The 13,258-nt window shown below is 37.9% G+C and overlaps 1 protein-coding gene across 2 annotated transcripts in view; it reads left to right on the plus strand.

Annotated features, from left to right (window-relative positions):
* The window catches only part of prkcbb (protein kinase C, beta b), a 261,728-nt gene that overhangs the window by 137,600 nt on the left and 110,870 nt on the right, over positions 1–13,258 (plus strand). For both annotated transcript variants that reach the window (XM_057860710.1, XM_057860709.1), the window contains exon 9: positions 4,868–5,008. In XM_057860710.1, the coding sequence (XP_057716693.1) occupies positions 4,868–5,008 (141 nt within the window). The remainder of the gene's footprint in view (positions 1–4,867; positions 5,009–13,258) is intronic.

Consider the following 13,258-nt stretch of genomic DNA (forward strand, 5'->3'; position numbering starts at 1 on the left):
TTTTGCAGGCATTACTCATTTACGGTTAGCAGGGGAGCCAATTGGCTAACGGTTATGTGAATTTGGGACAACTACAGGCTGATTGGTGGTACTACTATGGCATATGGAGTCTCGTCAATGTAGCAAGTATGGGCAAATTGGGCCCCAGGTCAGGTCTATTTATGGCGATAATGATAGACGTGTAACATATTGATGGAAAGCTTCATATCATTTTGGTGACATTTATTCTCATATCATACAGCACTAGTGTTTTTCCTTCTTTCAGGTCAGCTTGGTTCATGGAGAGCCACATGAAGTGCAAGTTTTATTTTTGTGTTGTTAGAGCTTTCTGCCCGCTCAATATACATTTCCTCCGTTTCTCGCTGCTTCTCCTTATGTTTCCTCTCCTCATTATGGTTTCACTCTCGCTCTTTTGCTGATCGCTTTTGTCCTCATTGCCCTCCTGTGAGCTTCTGTCTCTTTATCTGTTTTTCTTTCACTCCTTCTGAAGGTCATGGTCCATGGTCACACTGTGAAAGACACTGAGCGAAGCGGATGGTTGCAGTTTTCTATTATCATATCATTTTTACATTTGCATGCACATATTTTAATTATCACTATGAGAAAAGCTCTTTGACACATCCTGGTCATATCTTTAGTTACTCTTAGTAACAACTGAATGAGATTTAATAACTGGAGCTGTCGTTAGTCTTGCATAATAAATAGTAATAATGATATCACTACACGTTTTTGTAACATCATTGGGACTGACGTGCTAGTGATTCCAAACAATTGTCCGAGTATGAGTTCGAATATGATGTTTTGCATTGATGAATGTCACTATATATAGAAACTTGGAGTTCAAGGCCAAAGTCACTTCTCATTTGGTCTCACTAAAAATGACAGTAAAGCCTTCAAAGCTATTTTAGACAATGAATTTCTTTCTGATTTTCTTTGGATTTACATTACTTCAGTGTTGTCTGTTGTGGGAAAATACTAACTTTTTATTTGAGTGCTTCTTATGGCATTGTCATAAGACTGTCAGAATAATGACATGAATCTGAATGAATGTTTATGTCAGATGTCATTAAGTGTCGATCAGTAAATTATTCTCTAAAGCAGAGGTCAGCAACCTTTGATACTCAAAGAGCCATTTTGAAGCCCTTTGACGTGTAACATTTTAATAACTGCAACAACGTGAGGAAAAGCGGCATGGAAAATGAATGAATGAATGAAAAACATTTTTTTAGTTTATCTATAGTTTGCTTTTAGTCTGCGCTATCATCTTCAAATTTAGAATTCAATTTGAGAACTGTACAATCCAATTTAAAATCAAATCAAAAACTCGTTAACTCATTGGTTGCCATTGACGGTGGCAGCTGTCCAATCTTGAAATGGATTGGACGTCTACTAGTGATAAGCTAATTTCAGTTGATAGCAGAAGCATGAAAAGACCTTTCACCGCCCCTACCAACATGGCCTGGTGGCCATGTTGGTAGGGTCGACATTCCCATCAAAGTCAATGCAATGACGTCAAAATAAATTTATAACTAGCTTATTTCTGAACCGATTATTTTATCAATGTCAAAGCACTCGCGATTTACTCAGTGCCTGCCATTGATGGCGTTAGACGTCCAATCAGTTTAATTTTCTTTGATTTTAGCTACTGTATGTTTTTTGATGCAGAATGAACAGTGGGGGTGCTGAGATTGACCTGTGGGGAACGCCACAGCTCAAAATCAATTCCCAGTTAAAATACACTGGACGTCTACTAGTGATGAACTCATTAAAATTCACAGCGGAAAAATGATTGGGCATCTAACATTGTCAATGGCACTGAAAAAGTTCACTGTCATTGTCACGAAGAGCCACAGCAAACGAATAAAAGAGCCACATTCGCCTCTGGAGCCACAGTTTGCAAACCTCTGCTCTCAAGGATGTTGAAATAATTCATTTAGCATTTTCTGCTGCTTGGTAATTTGTGTTTGGGTGTGGTTTGGTGTTTGTTAGTATTGCGTTAGAACAGTAAAACAGATTAAACATTTACTCCATTTAAAGGTCTGGAGGTTGGAGGCATATCCACAAACAGACATCACTTTTTGAGATAGTGCCACGCAGAAATGACTTAAAACTGCCCAGGCTAGACAAAGTAAAGAAATCGGTGTGGATCAGCAATTTAGGATAAGATAGAGGGTGATGTTCTCATTCTGCACCTTTATTTCTGAGTGTGCAGGCATTTTTTGTTCAAGTCCAGTACCCTTGTTAAAATAGAAGGGGCTTTCATACAAAATAAAATATGATCTATTTTTTGTAAGCTGGAAGAGATTGTGACAAGGTCAAGGCAGCGTCCATTCAAGGACAGAGATGGTTAGAAAATTCAATCCAATAATGGATAGAGTAGATAATAATGATCAACATGCGTGATGTTGGATAAGTTAAGATATTTACAATTCTTTTATAGGTCAATCTGAGGTCAACCAGCCCCCCATTTAGATTAAACATTGTCAATCGTTTTTGCTGTAAAAATTTTTTGTTTGTACTGCTGTCGTTTTTAAAATATTGCGATAGTGATTTTGAGAGATGACGTCATGCAGCCTGTTTATTGAAAAATGGACCCGAAATGGTGCCTTTCGTTTATGCTACAGTTATGCTGTAAAATTTTTCGGTTGTACTGCTATGGTTTTATGGATATTGATTTTGAGTGATGACATCACTCGCAGCTTTTCCTTCGCAGCTGACGGCGCGTACCAACTGTCTTTAGAATGAGGGGTGTCCCAACAACTAGCGCAAACATAGCACAAACGAATGGAACCCTTTCAGGTCCATTTTGCATTAAATGTTGGACTGTGAGTCACGTCATCACTCGAAATTAAAATATCTCAAAAACGATCGAAGCACAAACGAAAATTCTTACAGCACAAACGTAGCACAATCGATTGACACCATTTTTAGCCATTTTTAATCAAAATTGGGGGCTGGTTGACCTCAGATTTACCTTTGAAAGAATTGTAAATATTTTAAAAAATGATAGCAGCTTGGAGTGGGAACCTCTTTGTACATCACGATGCGATACGATTTGCGATACATTGCTCACGATAACGATGATCTGACGATATGGCGATACAACGATTATCGATACATTGGTCAGGAAATCATTCTAGGATATTCTACAAACTAACAAACAGAAAAATAAGCTTCTGCTGTGAATTGGAACGAGTTTATCAATAGTAGACGTCCAATCCATTCGAATTGGGAGGGTGAACATTCGTTCATTCGCCGCCATCCCTCCCACTTTAAACGGATTGAACGTCTATGGCCGTCAGTGGCAACCAATGCCAGGCAATGATGAATTAAAGTAATTTGGGTCCATTTAAGTTCATTTACCTGTTGATTTTCAGTTACTTCCTGTTGATTTTGAGGTATTTTATGGGTCACTTCCGGTTTATTTTTAGTTACAGTACAAGTGACCTGGGAATCACCCAAATGAATAGGCAGTGACTCAAACTCAACAGAAAATGACCTGTAAATGCCCTAAAATGAACAGCAAGTGACCTGTAAATGCCCTGAAAATCGGACAGAATGACTGTGAATGCTCTGGTTTCGAATGAACGAACGTTCCCAGTCAAAATGGATTGGGCATCGAGCACTGTTAATGCAGCCTTAGAGTTAACAGACACTATTATGGTAGAAGATTTTAGTAGCAACTTGTTGGTTTCATTTAATTTTTTTTTATTTTTTTGACATTGAACCTTTTTAAAACGATATCTCGATTCTTGGCAGGAGCATATCGATAACCTTTTGGGATACAAAATATCACGATATATCACCATTTCGATATTTTGTCACACCCATAATAGCAGCACAAACAATGATTTATTCAGCACAAACGAATGACATAATTTTTAGGTTAATAATTACAGTCAGATACAGTGTATCACAAAAGTAAGTACACCCCTCACATTTCTTCAGATATTTAAGTACCGGTATATCTTTTCAAGAAAGCCCGCCCGTCTCATCAGACCATAGGAGATGGTTCCAGTAATCCATGTGCTTTGTTGACATGTCTTCAGCAAACTGCTTGCGGGCTTTCTTGTGTACCGTCTTCAGAAGAGGCTTTCTCCTGGGGTGACAGCCATGCACACCAATTTGATGTAGAGTGCGGCGTATGGTCTGAGCACTAACAGGCCCCCCACCTCTTCAATCTCTGCGGCAATGCTGACAGCATTCCTGTAACGAGTCACAGGACATTTTGGAGGGAAAATGACAAGCAGTACTCAATCTGGACATTTAGGGATGTACGTAGTTTCTAAGGGGTGTACTCACTTTTGTTGCCAGGGGTTTAGATATTAATGGCTATATTTTGAGTTATTTTGAGGGGAAAATAAAGTCTATTATACTCTATTATACTAGTATAAGCTGCACACAGACTACTTTTCATTGTGTCAAAAAGTCATTTTGTCAGTGTTGTCCCATTAAAAGATATACTTAAATATCTGCAGAAATACGAGGGGTGTAATCACTTTTGTGATACACTGTATATGAAGATTGAAATAGATATTAAGTGCCTGCACACCTGGAAAACTGGTTTCAAATGTTCCTTGCACTTTTGTCTTTTGCCATTCAGTTGTGACAGATAGTTTCGTGTCAGTATGGTGAGTCTATGTTTTATTCTGTGTTTTACTGACATTTCCAGGGTTAATTACATCTTCACTCCAAACAGAAGTTTTTCGTTCTCCAGTAAATATTGCTAAAGAGCTGTTATAAGTGACTGCACCGACCAAATAATCTTTTAATGAGTTATGTTTATCCTCTTATAGACTAAAGTGTTTTTAAATGTCGGGACGTTCTTCAAAATCATGCTCTTATATTTTTCTGTCATCCTTTTTAGAGGGCTAAAATTGGTCCGAGCAAGAACACTGAAGGCAAATCTGCCAATGCCGCTCGCTTCGACTCCAATGGCAACCAAGATCGCATGAAGCTGTCTGATTTCAACTTCCTTATGGTGCTGGGAAAGGGCAGCTTTGGCAAGGTGAGCATGGGTTACTTCCTGGAGATTTTGGGTCACTTCCTTGTTAACATATTGTCTGCCATTGACGGCGCTAGACGTCCAATCCGTTTTGACTGGAAGGGGCGAATACATAAAGGTTGCTTTTGGGTCATTTCCTGCACATTTTGAAGCATTCCGTGGCCACTTCCTGTATATTTCGGATCTTGTCCTTTTGATTTTTGGGCATTTCCGAGTCACTTCCTGTTTTATGGGCACTTACAAATATCGGGTCATTTCACATCGCATCTGCATAATACTGGGTTCCCCACCTCACATTGCTGAATTGTGTACGCTCCAGCCTGCCTAATCACGTCTCCTTTTGACTCACCTTACCTCCTCTTTCTCCTCAGTTATCAGGCCTCCCCACATAGTGTCCACGGGTAAATAGAATTAGCTAATGATAGCACCACTATGTTCATAAGTAGCATAAGCGTGTAACAATATATTTTTTGTTGCTGTTTGTTCTTCTCCTCTTCTGTCCATCTCCTTCCTTTCTATCCTCCCCATAACTCCTTCCAAAATGCAACTCCAAAATAGTTGTAATTAAATGAATAAAATCATTGCGAAATAAATACCATTTTGATAAATAACAGAAAAATTATGTAATATGGCCCTTAAATATGAAATAAGGTAATACTAGTATAATGAAAACGATTTTACAAGATAAAAAGCTTTTTCACATAGTAATCGATGAACTGTTCTGTAAACTTCCAGATACCATCTCATCAAAAACACACTTCTGCTGAAATCCTCACTGAGGCTTAAGTAAAGGCCTATCATTTCTATCCAACAGATTCGCAACTACTCTGAGTAACTCTGAATTGACGCTACCAAATGCTAATGCAGCTAACCAGACTCCACGATCCAGTCGCTCACTTAACTTATGTATTCTATTAGCAGAACACAATTCATTGTGCTAGATAACAAAATTACTGTGCTAAAAAACATTATTAAATAAAAAAGCCATTGTGGGGAAAAACACGTTAGGAAAAAAAAAAATACATTGTTAAAAAAAAAAAAAAATAGTTAAATAAAATCACATTGTACTAAAAGACGAAATTGTGAAATAGAAAGGCTATTGTGGAAAAAAACAAATGTGAAATAAAAAAATGCTTTGGGAAAATGCTTTTTATCTTGTAAATTCTTTTTAATAATAATATTACCTTTTTTTTTTTTTTACAATTTAAGGGCCATATTGCGTAATTTGTTATTTTTAAAATGATATTCATGTAAAAATGTTGATTTTATTTATTATGACTCTTTTGGGGTTCAATATTACTGTTCGCTGCTTTGTCCTAATCAGAGGTGGGTAGTAACGCGTTACATGTACTCCGTTACATTTACTTCAGTAACTATTTTAGAAAAATTGACTTTTAAGCTCAGGCGGTTTTTGCTATGGGCAATGTGGGCGACCGCCCAGGGCGCAATCTATTTGGGGGTGCAGAAGCGGCCTCCAGAGAAAAAAAAAAAAATCCGCTAGTTTTCTAGACTAATACCGCTTATTTCCACGTCAAGTTAGTAGAGTGGGCGCTAGGGCGCCCCTTACCATGTAAACTGCTGCTGAAGGTCGTGTGTGAGGAGGGAGGGGGAGACTGGAGGGGGATCAGCTGCTCGCAACTGCAGAGTGAGTGAGCATGATGAGTCTCCATTACTCTCAGAGGAAAAGCAAGGAGGGTGGCGAGGCTCCGTACCCTGTACAGCTTTTCACAGGCCACCTCATTATTCATGTGACTACTTAAAGAAATGGTGATTTTTTTCCAAGAAAGTCCATTAATGGGTCTATCATATTCCTCGTTCAATACTCTATAAGAAAAATATAACATATATGCATCTAAAATAGTCCTAAACGATTTTATTAGCAATTTTAATACTCCTTTTAGCAAGGTTACTTGGGTATGCGGTATGCCGCTGCGTACGTTCCCATAGCAACCAGTCCTGTTATTGTCCTACGTCAAAAGCGCTGCATATTCTGAGAACGAGAATAGGCGTAAGCGTAAGGTGCGCATTTTGAGCAGAGGACGGCCCCCCCACCTGTTAGGATTAATCTGTGCGTCCATGAACAAATGGAAGTATTTCCTCTTCATACCATAAAGTTCTTATGATAAGTTAGAGCCGTCATCAGCGCGACCGTTTCGTGTTTTTCCTGTTACGTCAACTGGTTGATCCCACTCGTTCTCGCTGCGTCAAGGAGAGCGTTCTTTACTTTATATTCGAATTGCACATTTGCTCTAAGAGGGAAGATGTTAGTTTCGCATCTTAAAATGATGTTGTACATCCATATGAGTGTAAAGTGCTTAGTTTTCGCCACTTTTATGGCCAAGATGACCGCACGCAGCGCGCACTCGAACCCCCTGCCCCCACCTTCGTGTTCATTTTACTGCACAAATATGTATGTGTGTCACATGACTCAGAGTGAGTGGGCGGCGATCGGGCCCTTTTTTAATTGGCAAAATGAAAAGTTATCCGTCTGGAAATAAAAAAAGAAAGAAAAAAAAGCAGAAGAGGAGAAAAGGAAGCAAGACAGCGGTGAGTGTACTATGTTACTGTAGTTTTATGTCCTAATGTAGTCGAAGCACTGCAGACTAGTAGTAGTAAACCAATTAACTGCCTTAACTTGTTGTAACTAGCATTGCAGCATGCTAGCGTTTCTTCAAACATAAAGATGTTACCTAGAGCATTAAATCTGTTTAGAATCACCATACACACTGATCAGCCAGACTGATAAGATGTTACATGATTCACTTCTGTGCCAGAATGTTATCCTTATTAAGTAAAAGCAATATAACTTACTAGCTAGTCAGTAGAATACGGTATGTGTAAAGGTCTGTGTACTAAGCACAATAATAATAATAATAATCTAAAGTACATTTTGTTTATTACAGCAAATGTGTGTAAATAATTAAGGATAGTGTGAAGTGAATGAATAATGCAATTGGGGGGGCACTTTGAGTGTCCAAAAAAGCGCTCTATGAGAGCGAGGCTTTATTAGACTTTTATTAAATAGTTGCTACAAGTCCAACTGTCCCCCTTACTTGCACATGCTCAAAGGGCCCCATGTTGCCTGTTGCCTAGGGCCCCCGGGGACCCTTGCTACGCCTCTGGGCGGGGGATAGACTATTTTAATAAAATAACGTAAAAAACGTAACACATTCTTGTGTTTGATGTCGGCGGGGGGGGGGCTGATGGGGTGGTTTGCCTAGGGCGCGAAAGTAGCCAGGACCGCCACTGCTTTTAAGAGGAGTTTTACTAAGCTATACTTTTTACTTGAGTAGATTTGTAAAGAAAAAAACGCTACTCTTACTCCGCTACTTTGAGCTGCACAATGTCACATTTTCCCCTCTTTATTCTACATATTAGATTTTTTTTTTTTTTGCCAGCGATGCCAAGAGTATAGACGTGCTTGGTGTATTACCACGGTAGCTCATTTCACCAATGAGACGTCGCAAACAATAATCACATGACTCCAATATACCAATCAGACGCAAGCTTGCCGCTCTATCTTCACGCCAGCCCCTATTCAATCATGAGGTGTCTTTAAAGCACTGTAAAAAAAAAGTATTTGATACAGAGTGCTGCCCTCTACACGGCTCGAAATTTTAACCTCTCTCCCAGTTTTTATTTGGCACCGATTGACCACGGAAAAGGGGAGATATGAGCCTTTTAATTTCAAAATAGTGTTTATGAAGAAACTCTTAACTATTCAAACTTGGAACTATCTTCTCCATCAAAGTGCAGTCATGCTCTTTGGATGAATAATGCTTCATTCATGTTTTTTTTTTTTTTTTTTCTTTCGTCGGAATTCAGTGATTTTCTTTCTTCTTTTCACCAAATACTTTTTTACTTATACTTGAGTACATTTTTTGGACGACTACTTTTACTTTTACTTATGTAATATTGTTTTGAAGTAACGCTATTCTTCCTTGAGTAAAATTTTTGGCTACTCTACCCACCTCTGCTCCTAATAAACATAATGACCACCCACAATGTGAGCATTATCAAATTCACATGTAATACTTTAAAGCTATTCAGACAATAAGGACACTCAGATTCCTATTCTCGGTGTCTAAGCAGCTGAACAGGAATTTTATTTGATCAAAATTGTATTTTATCAAATTTAATGGGGATGTTTTTGTCATGTTTTTGGCAAAACCTGAATACAACGTTTGTGCGCCCTGATTTCCTTAATTTATGTATGTGTAAATGTGAAATGGATCAAAAATGTATGATGAGCTACATGAAATAATTTTTAAAATATTTTTGCCACTGGAAATGAAGGGGGGCTTTTTTTTTTTTTTATTAATTGTAGAAAAATCCACGTTTTTTTCAGCAACCATAAACGTGAGGGGCGTAATTAAATGAGTAAATTTTGAAACATTTCGAAGTTAGAAGGGCAAGAATCGGTGTGGGCTCTGCGACGGGCAGTTAAAGTGAACATGAGAAAAATATGAATATAATGTCAATGAATGACAATGACTAAGTAAGAGACACCCTCTCATTAATTCTATATCAGTTAAAAGGTGCCACAAATGTTTGTCTAGTCGGTCTATGTGGCATCAAAGCTCCATAAAAATACTTTTGAGAGAAGAAAGTGAACTGCAGGTGAACAGAAGGTCTAAGATAGAAATCAAAAGAATCGGGCGATATGAAGCTCAGGTAGGCAAAGATGAATGAAGGGAAAGAGACAAAGATGATGTGACAAGTGCTGAGCGATGAAAAGGGAGAGACAGATGGGCGCCTGGTTGACGTGAATGAATTTAAAGAGGCGGTGTATAAAAACAGACTGAATGAATCGACGTGAGTGAGCAAGCACAGGGACACCTTGGCAAGGTGGCAGCTGATGTGAATGAATGAGAAAGGAAAGAAAGCAAAACGGAGAAGTTGCGAGAACGACGAGTAAAGCGGTAGGGAGAAAGTGACTGACAAGCAATGAGAGAGGGACAATTGATTGTGTTTTAGACCTTGGATGCCTGTTTCCATGGCAACAGGCGCCACTGTGTCGTAGCAGTGCTGGAAGCCGAGTCGAGGGTCTAGCGTTGCTTCGAAGCCAAAAATGCATGAAGAACTAACACTAGCTTGGATTACATTGTTATGTTTATATTGAAGAAATGTAGTCCATTATTATTGTTGAGGACGATGGACAGAGGACACCGAGATCTCAGCAGAGGAACGCAGTGGATTTGACTTCCACATATCTTTAATATCTTGATCTTTTATATCTTGATCTTTTGAATCTAAGGCCACTTTTAGAATGAAACAGTCTCAAGCAAAAATCATGAAAATTCCAATTTACTGATGGCGTACGCATGCTCAGTATGTACAGTAGGTGTCATCATCACCAAAACGTGATTGCTGCTTGAAACCCTGTTCCAAAGTGTGGGAGACAGATTCTTGCTAGATTGAGTGGGTTCATGCCCAATTGGGCTCTCTTCAAAGACTCTGGATGGGAGAGATGCACTGGATGGGTGGATAAAATTTGTGCTATTTTTGACAAAATCTTATCTTGGAATGGAGGTAATTTGGGCAGTTTTTTTTTTTTTTTTAACTGAATAGGGTGAGTTTTTACGGTGCAATTGGGCTGGAGTCAGAATCTGGCAACCCGGGAGACCGATGCAAACTCAATTGTGCCATTTAGACCGTGACGACAGGGTGGATCCTCAAGAGTTTCTGCCCCCATTTCTATCCAAACAATATAGAGCAGAGCATTCCCAGCGTCTTAAAAAGTCTTAAATCCAATCATTTGATTTGAATTTATTTTAATGACTACGCTTCTCATAAAATCTCATAAAAGGTCTTAAATACAATTTTGGAAAGGTCTTTAAAATCTATTGGCGTTACTTTTATTTGCAATGTGCATAAATATTAGGGCTGTCAAAATTATCGCGGTAATGCGCGGTAATTAATTTTTTAAATTAATCACGTTAAAATATTTGATGCAATTAACGCACATGCCCCACTCAAACAGATTAAAATGACAGCACAGTGCAATGTTAGTTGTTACTTGTGATTTTTGGAGTTTGGTCGCCCTCTGCTGGCGCTTGGGTGCGACTGATTTTTATGGGCTTAAGCACCCATGAGCATTGTGTAATTATTGACATCAACAATGGCGGGCTACTAGTTTTTTTTTGTTTTTTTTTTTATTGAAAATTTAACAAATTTTATTAAAACGAAAACATTAAGAGGGGTTTTAATATAAAATTTCTATAACTTGTACTAACTAGGGCTGTCAAACGATTAAAATTTTTAATCGAGTTAATTACAGCTTAAAAATTAATTAATCGTAATTAATCGCAATTAATCGCAATTCAAACCATCTATAAAATATGCCATATTTTTCTGTAAATTATATATATATTCTGTAAAATAAATTGTTGGAATGGAAAGATAAGACAAGATGGATATCTACATTCAACATTCGGTACATAAGGACTGTAGTGGGCATTTCACTCTACTGTCATTTAAATCTGTCTATGCTGTCCTCACTCCGAAGCGTCTACTTTTTCCAAAGCTAGACAGCTAGTGAACGACGCCTTAATAATCAGACTTCTTCCTTTTTCATCTGATTTATTAATAAAATGGCCTCAAAACATTGTCCTCTTTAGACCGTAGTAAAACTACAAAAAAAACAACGTTAGCTTAGCACGCTATACAGGTTAACTAAACATAAACAAAAAGCGTCTCATACAAAAAATATAACATTTCGCTTACTAACATAATATGTACATTCTTTACAACAACCATACTTACGGACAAATATTGTCCAAGGATCATATAATCACAACATTACAACGTAGGGCTCAGCCCGAGACGTCGTGCAGCCATATTGAACTGGCACGAAAGCAATAAACCATGTCGCAAAGCGACCACAAGAGTTCGCTGTTAGACAGCACAAAAAACCTTGCTGTAAAACATACCAAAAGGCAGAATACTGTCTGAGCGGGACATGTGCGTTAATTGCGTCAAATATTTTAACGTGATTAATTAAAAAAATTAATTACCGCACGTTAACGCGATAATTTTGACAGCCCTAGTACTAACATTTATCTTTTAAGAACTACAAATCTTTCTATCCATGGATCGCTTTAACAGAATGTTGATAATGTTAATGCGATCTTGTTGATTTATAGTTATAATAAACAAATACAGTGCTTATGTACCGTATGTTGAATGTATATAGCCATCTTGTCTTATCTTTCCATTCCAACAATAATTTACAGAAAAATATGGCATATTTTATAGATGGTTTGAAATGCGATGAATTACAATTAATTACGATTAATTAATTTTTAAGCTGTAATTAACTCGATTAAAAATTTTAATCGTTTGACAGCCCTAATAAATATCAGTCTGGCGTTTAAATGTTTCAAGTTTTTAGGACTGTATAATATAACTTCAAAGCGGAACTACCTGTGCTGCTCAGTCAGAATTTATCGAACACAAGGTTTTGCCATGCACGCGGATTTGCGTGTTCACAGCTTAGTTGGCATAATCATAATCATAGCGGATAAAACTTAACAGAACCGATTTACAGTTGTGACATAAATGGGTACTTGCAAATTTAATGATTTCTGGCTTGAGAATGTACAGTCCAACACATGGTTGAAGCCGGTGGAGGGAAACTTGTATGAAGAACAATGCACTTAAATTTTATTCATTATGGTCTTAAAAAAGTATTTCAAAGTCTTAAGTTTGGCTAGTTGAACCCTGTAGAGACCCTAATTGACATTTAGGAAAGTTTTTTCCAGACCCCTTCCTTTGCCGTTGTTGTTTAAACGGCCCGTCATTATTTCCTTGTGTTGATACTACATAAATTGTATAATAATTTAATACTAATATTAAAACGTGGTGAGAAGTCATTAAAAAAAAATCACATTATAATTTCTAATAATAATAATAATACATTTTATTTCTAGAGCGTTTTTCAAACCACACAAAGACGCTTCACAAGAGACATGGAATCACAGTACGATAACAAGGTATTAAAAGGATAAAAGATTAAAATCACAATAAAAAGAAGTAAAAATATAAACAGAGCTAGGGGTTATGGTGGGTAAGAAAGAGTGAACAGGTGTGTTTTCAGTCTGGATTTGAAAAGTGATAGGGTAGATATGCTGCAAAGATCAGAGGGTAGGGAGTTCCAGAGCTGGGGGGCACACTTACTAAAAGCTCTGGAACCATAGGTGGAGAGGCGGACACGGGGGACGGAGAGGCGTAGAATGGTGGCAGAGCGAAGTG

Source organism: Corythoichthys intestinalis, chromosome 16 (assembly GCF_030265065.1).
Source record: "Corythoichthys intestinalis isolate RoL2023-P3 chromosome 16, ASM3026506v1, whole genome shotgun sequence".
Lineage (NCBI taxonomy): Eukaryota > Metazoa > Chordata > Actinopteri > Syngnathiformes > Syngnathidae > Corythoichthys > Corythoichthys intestinalis.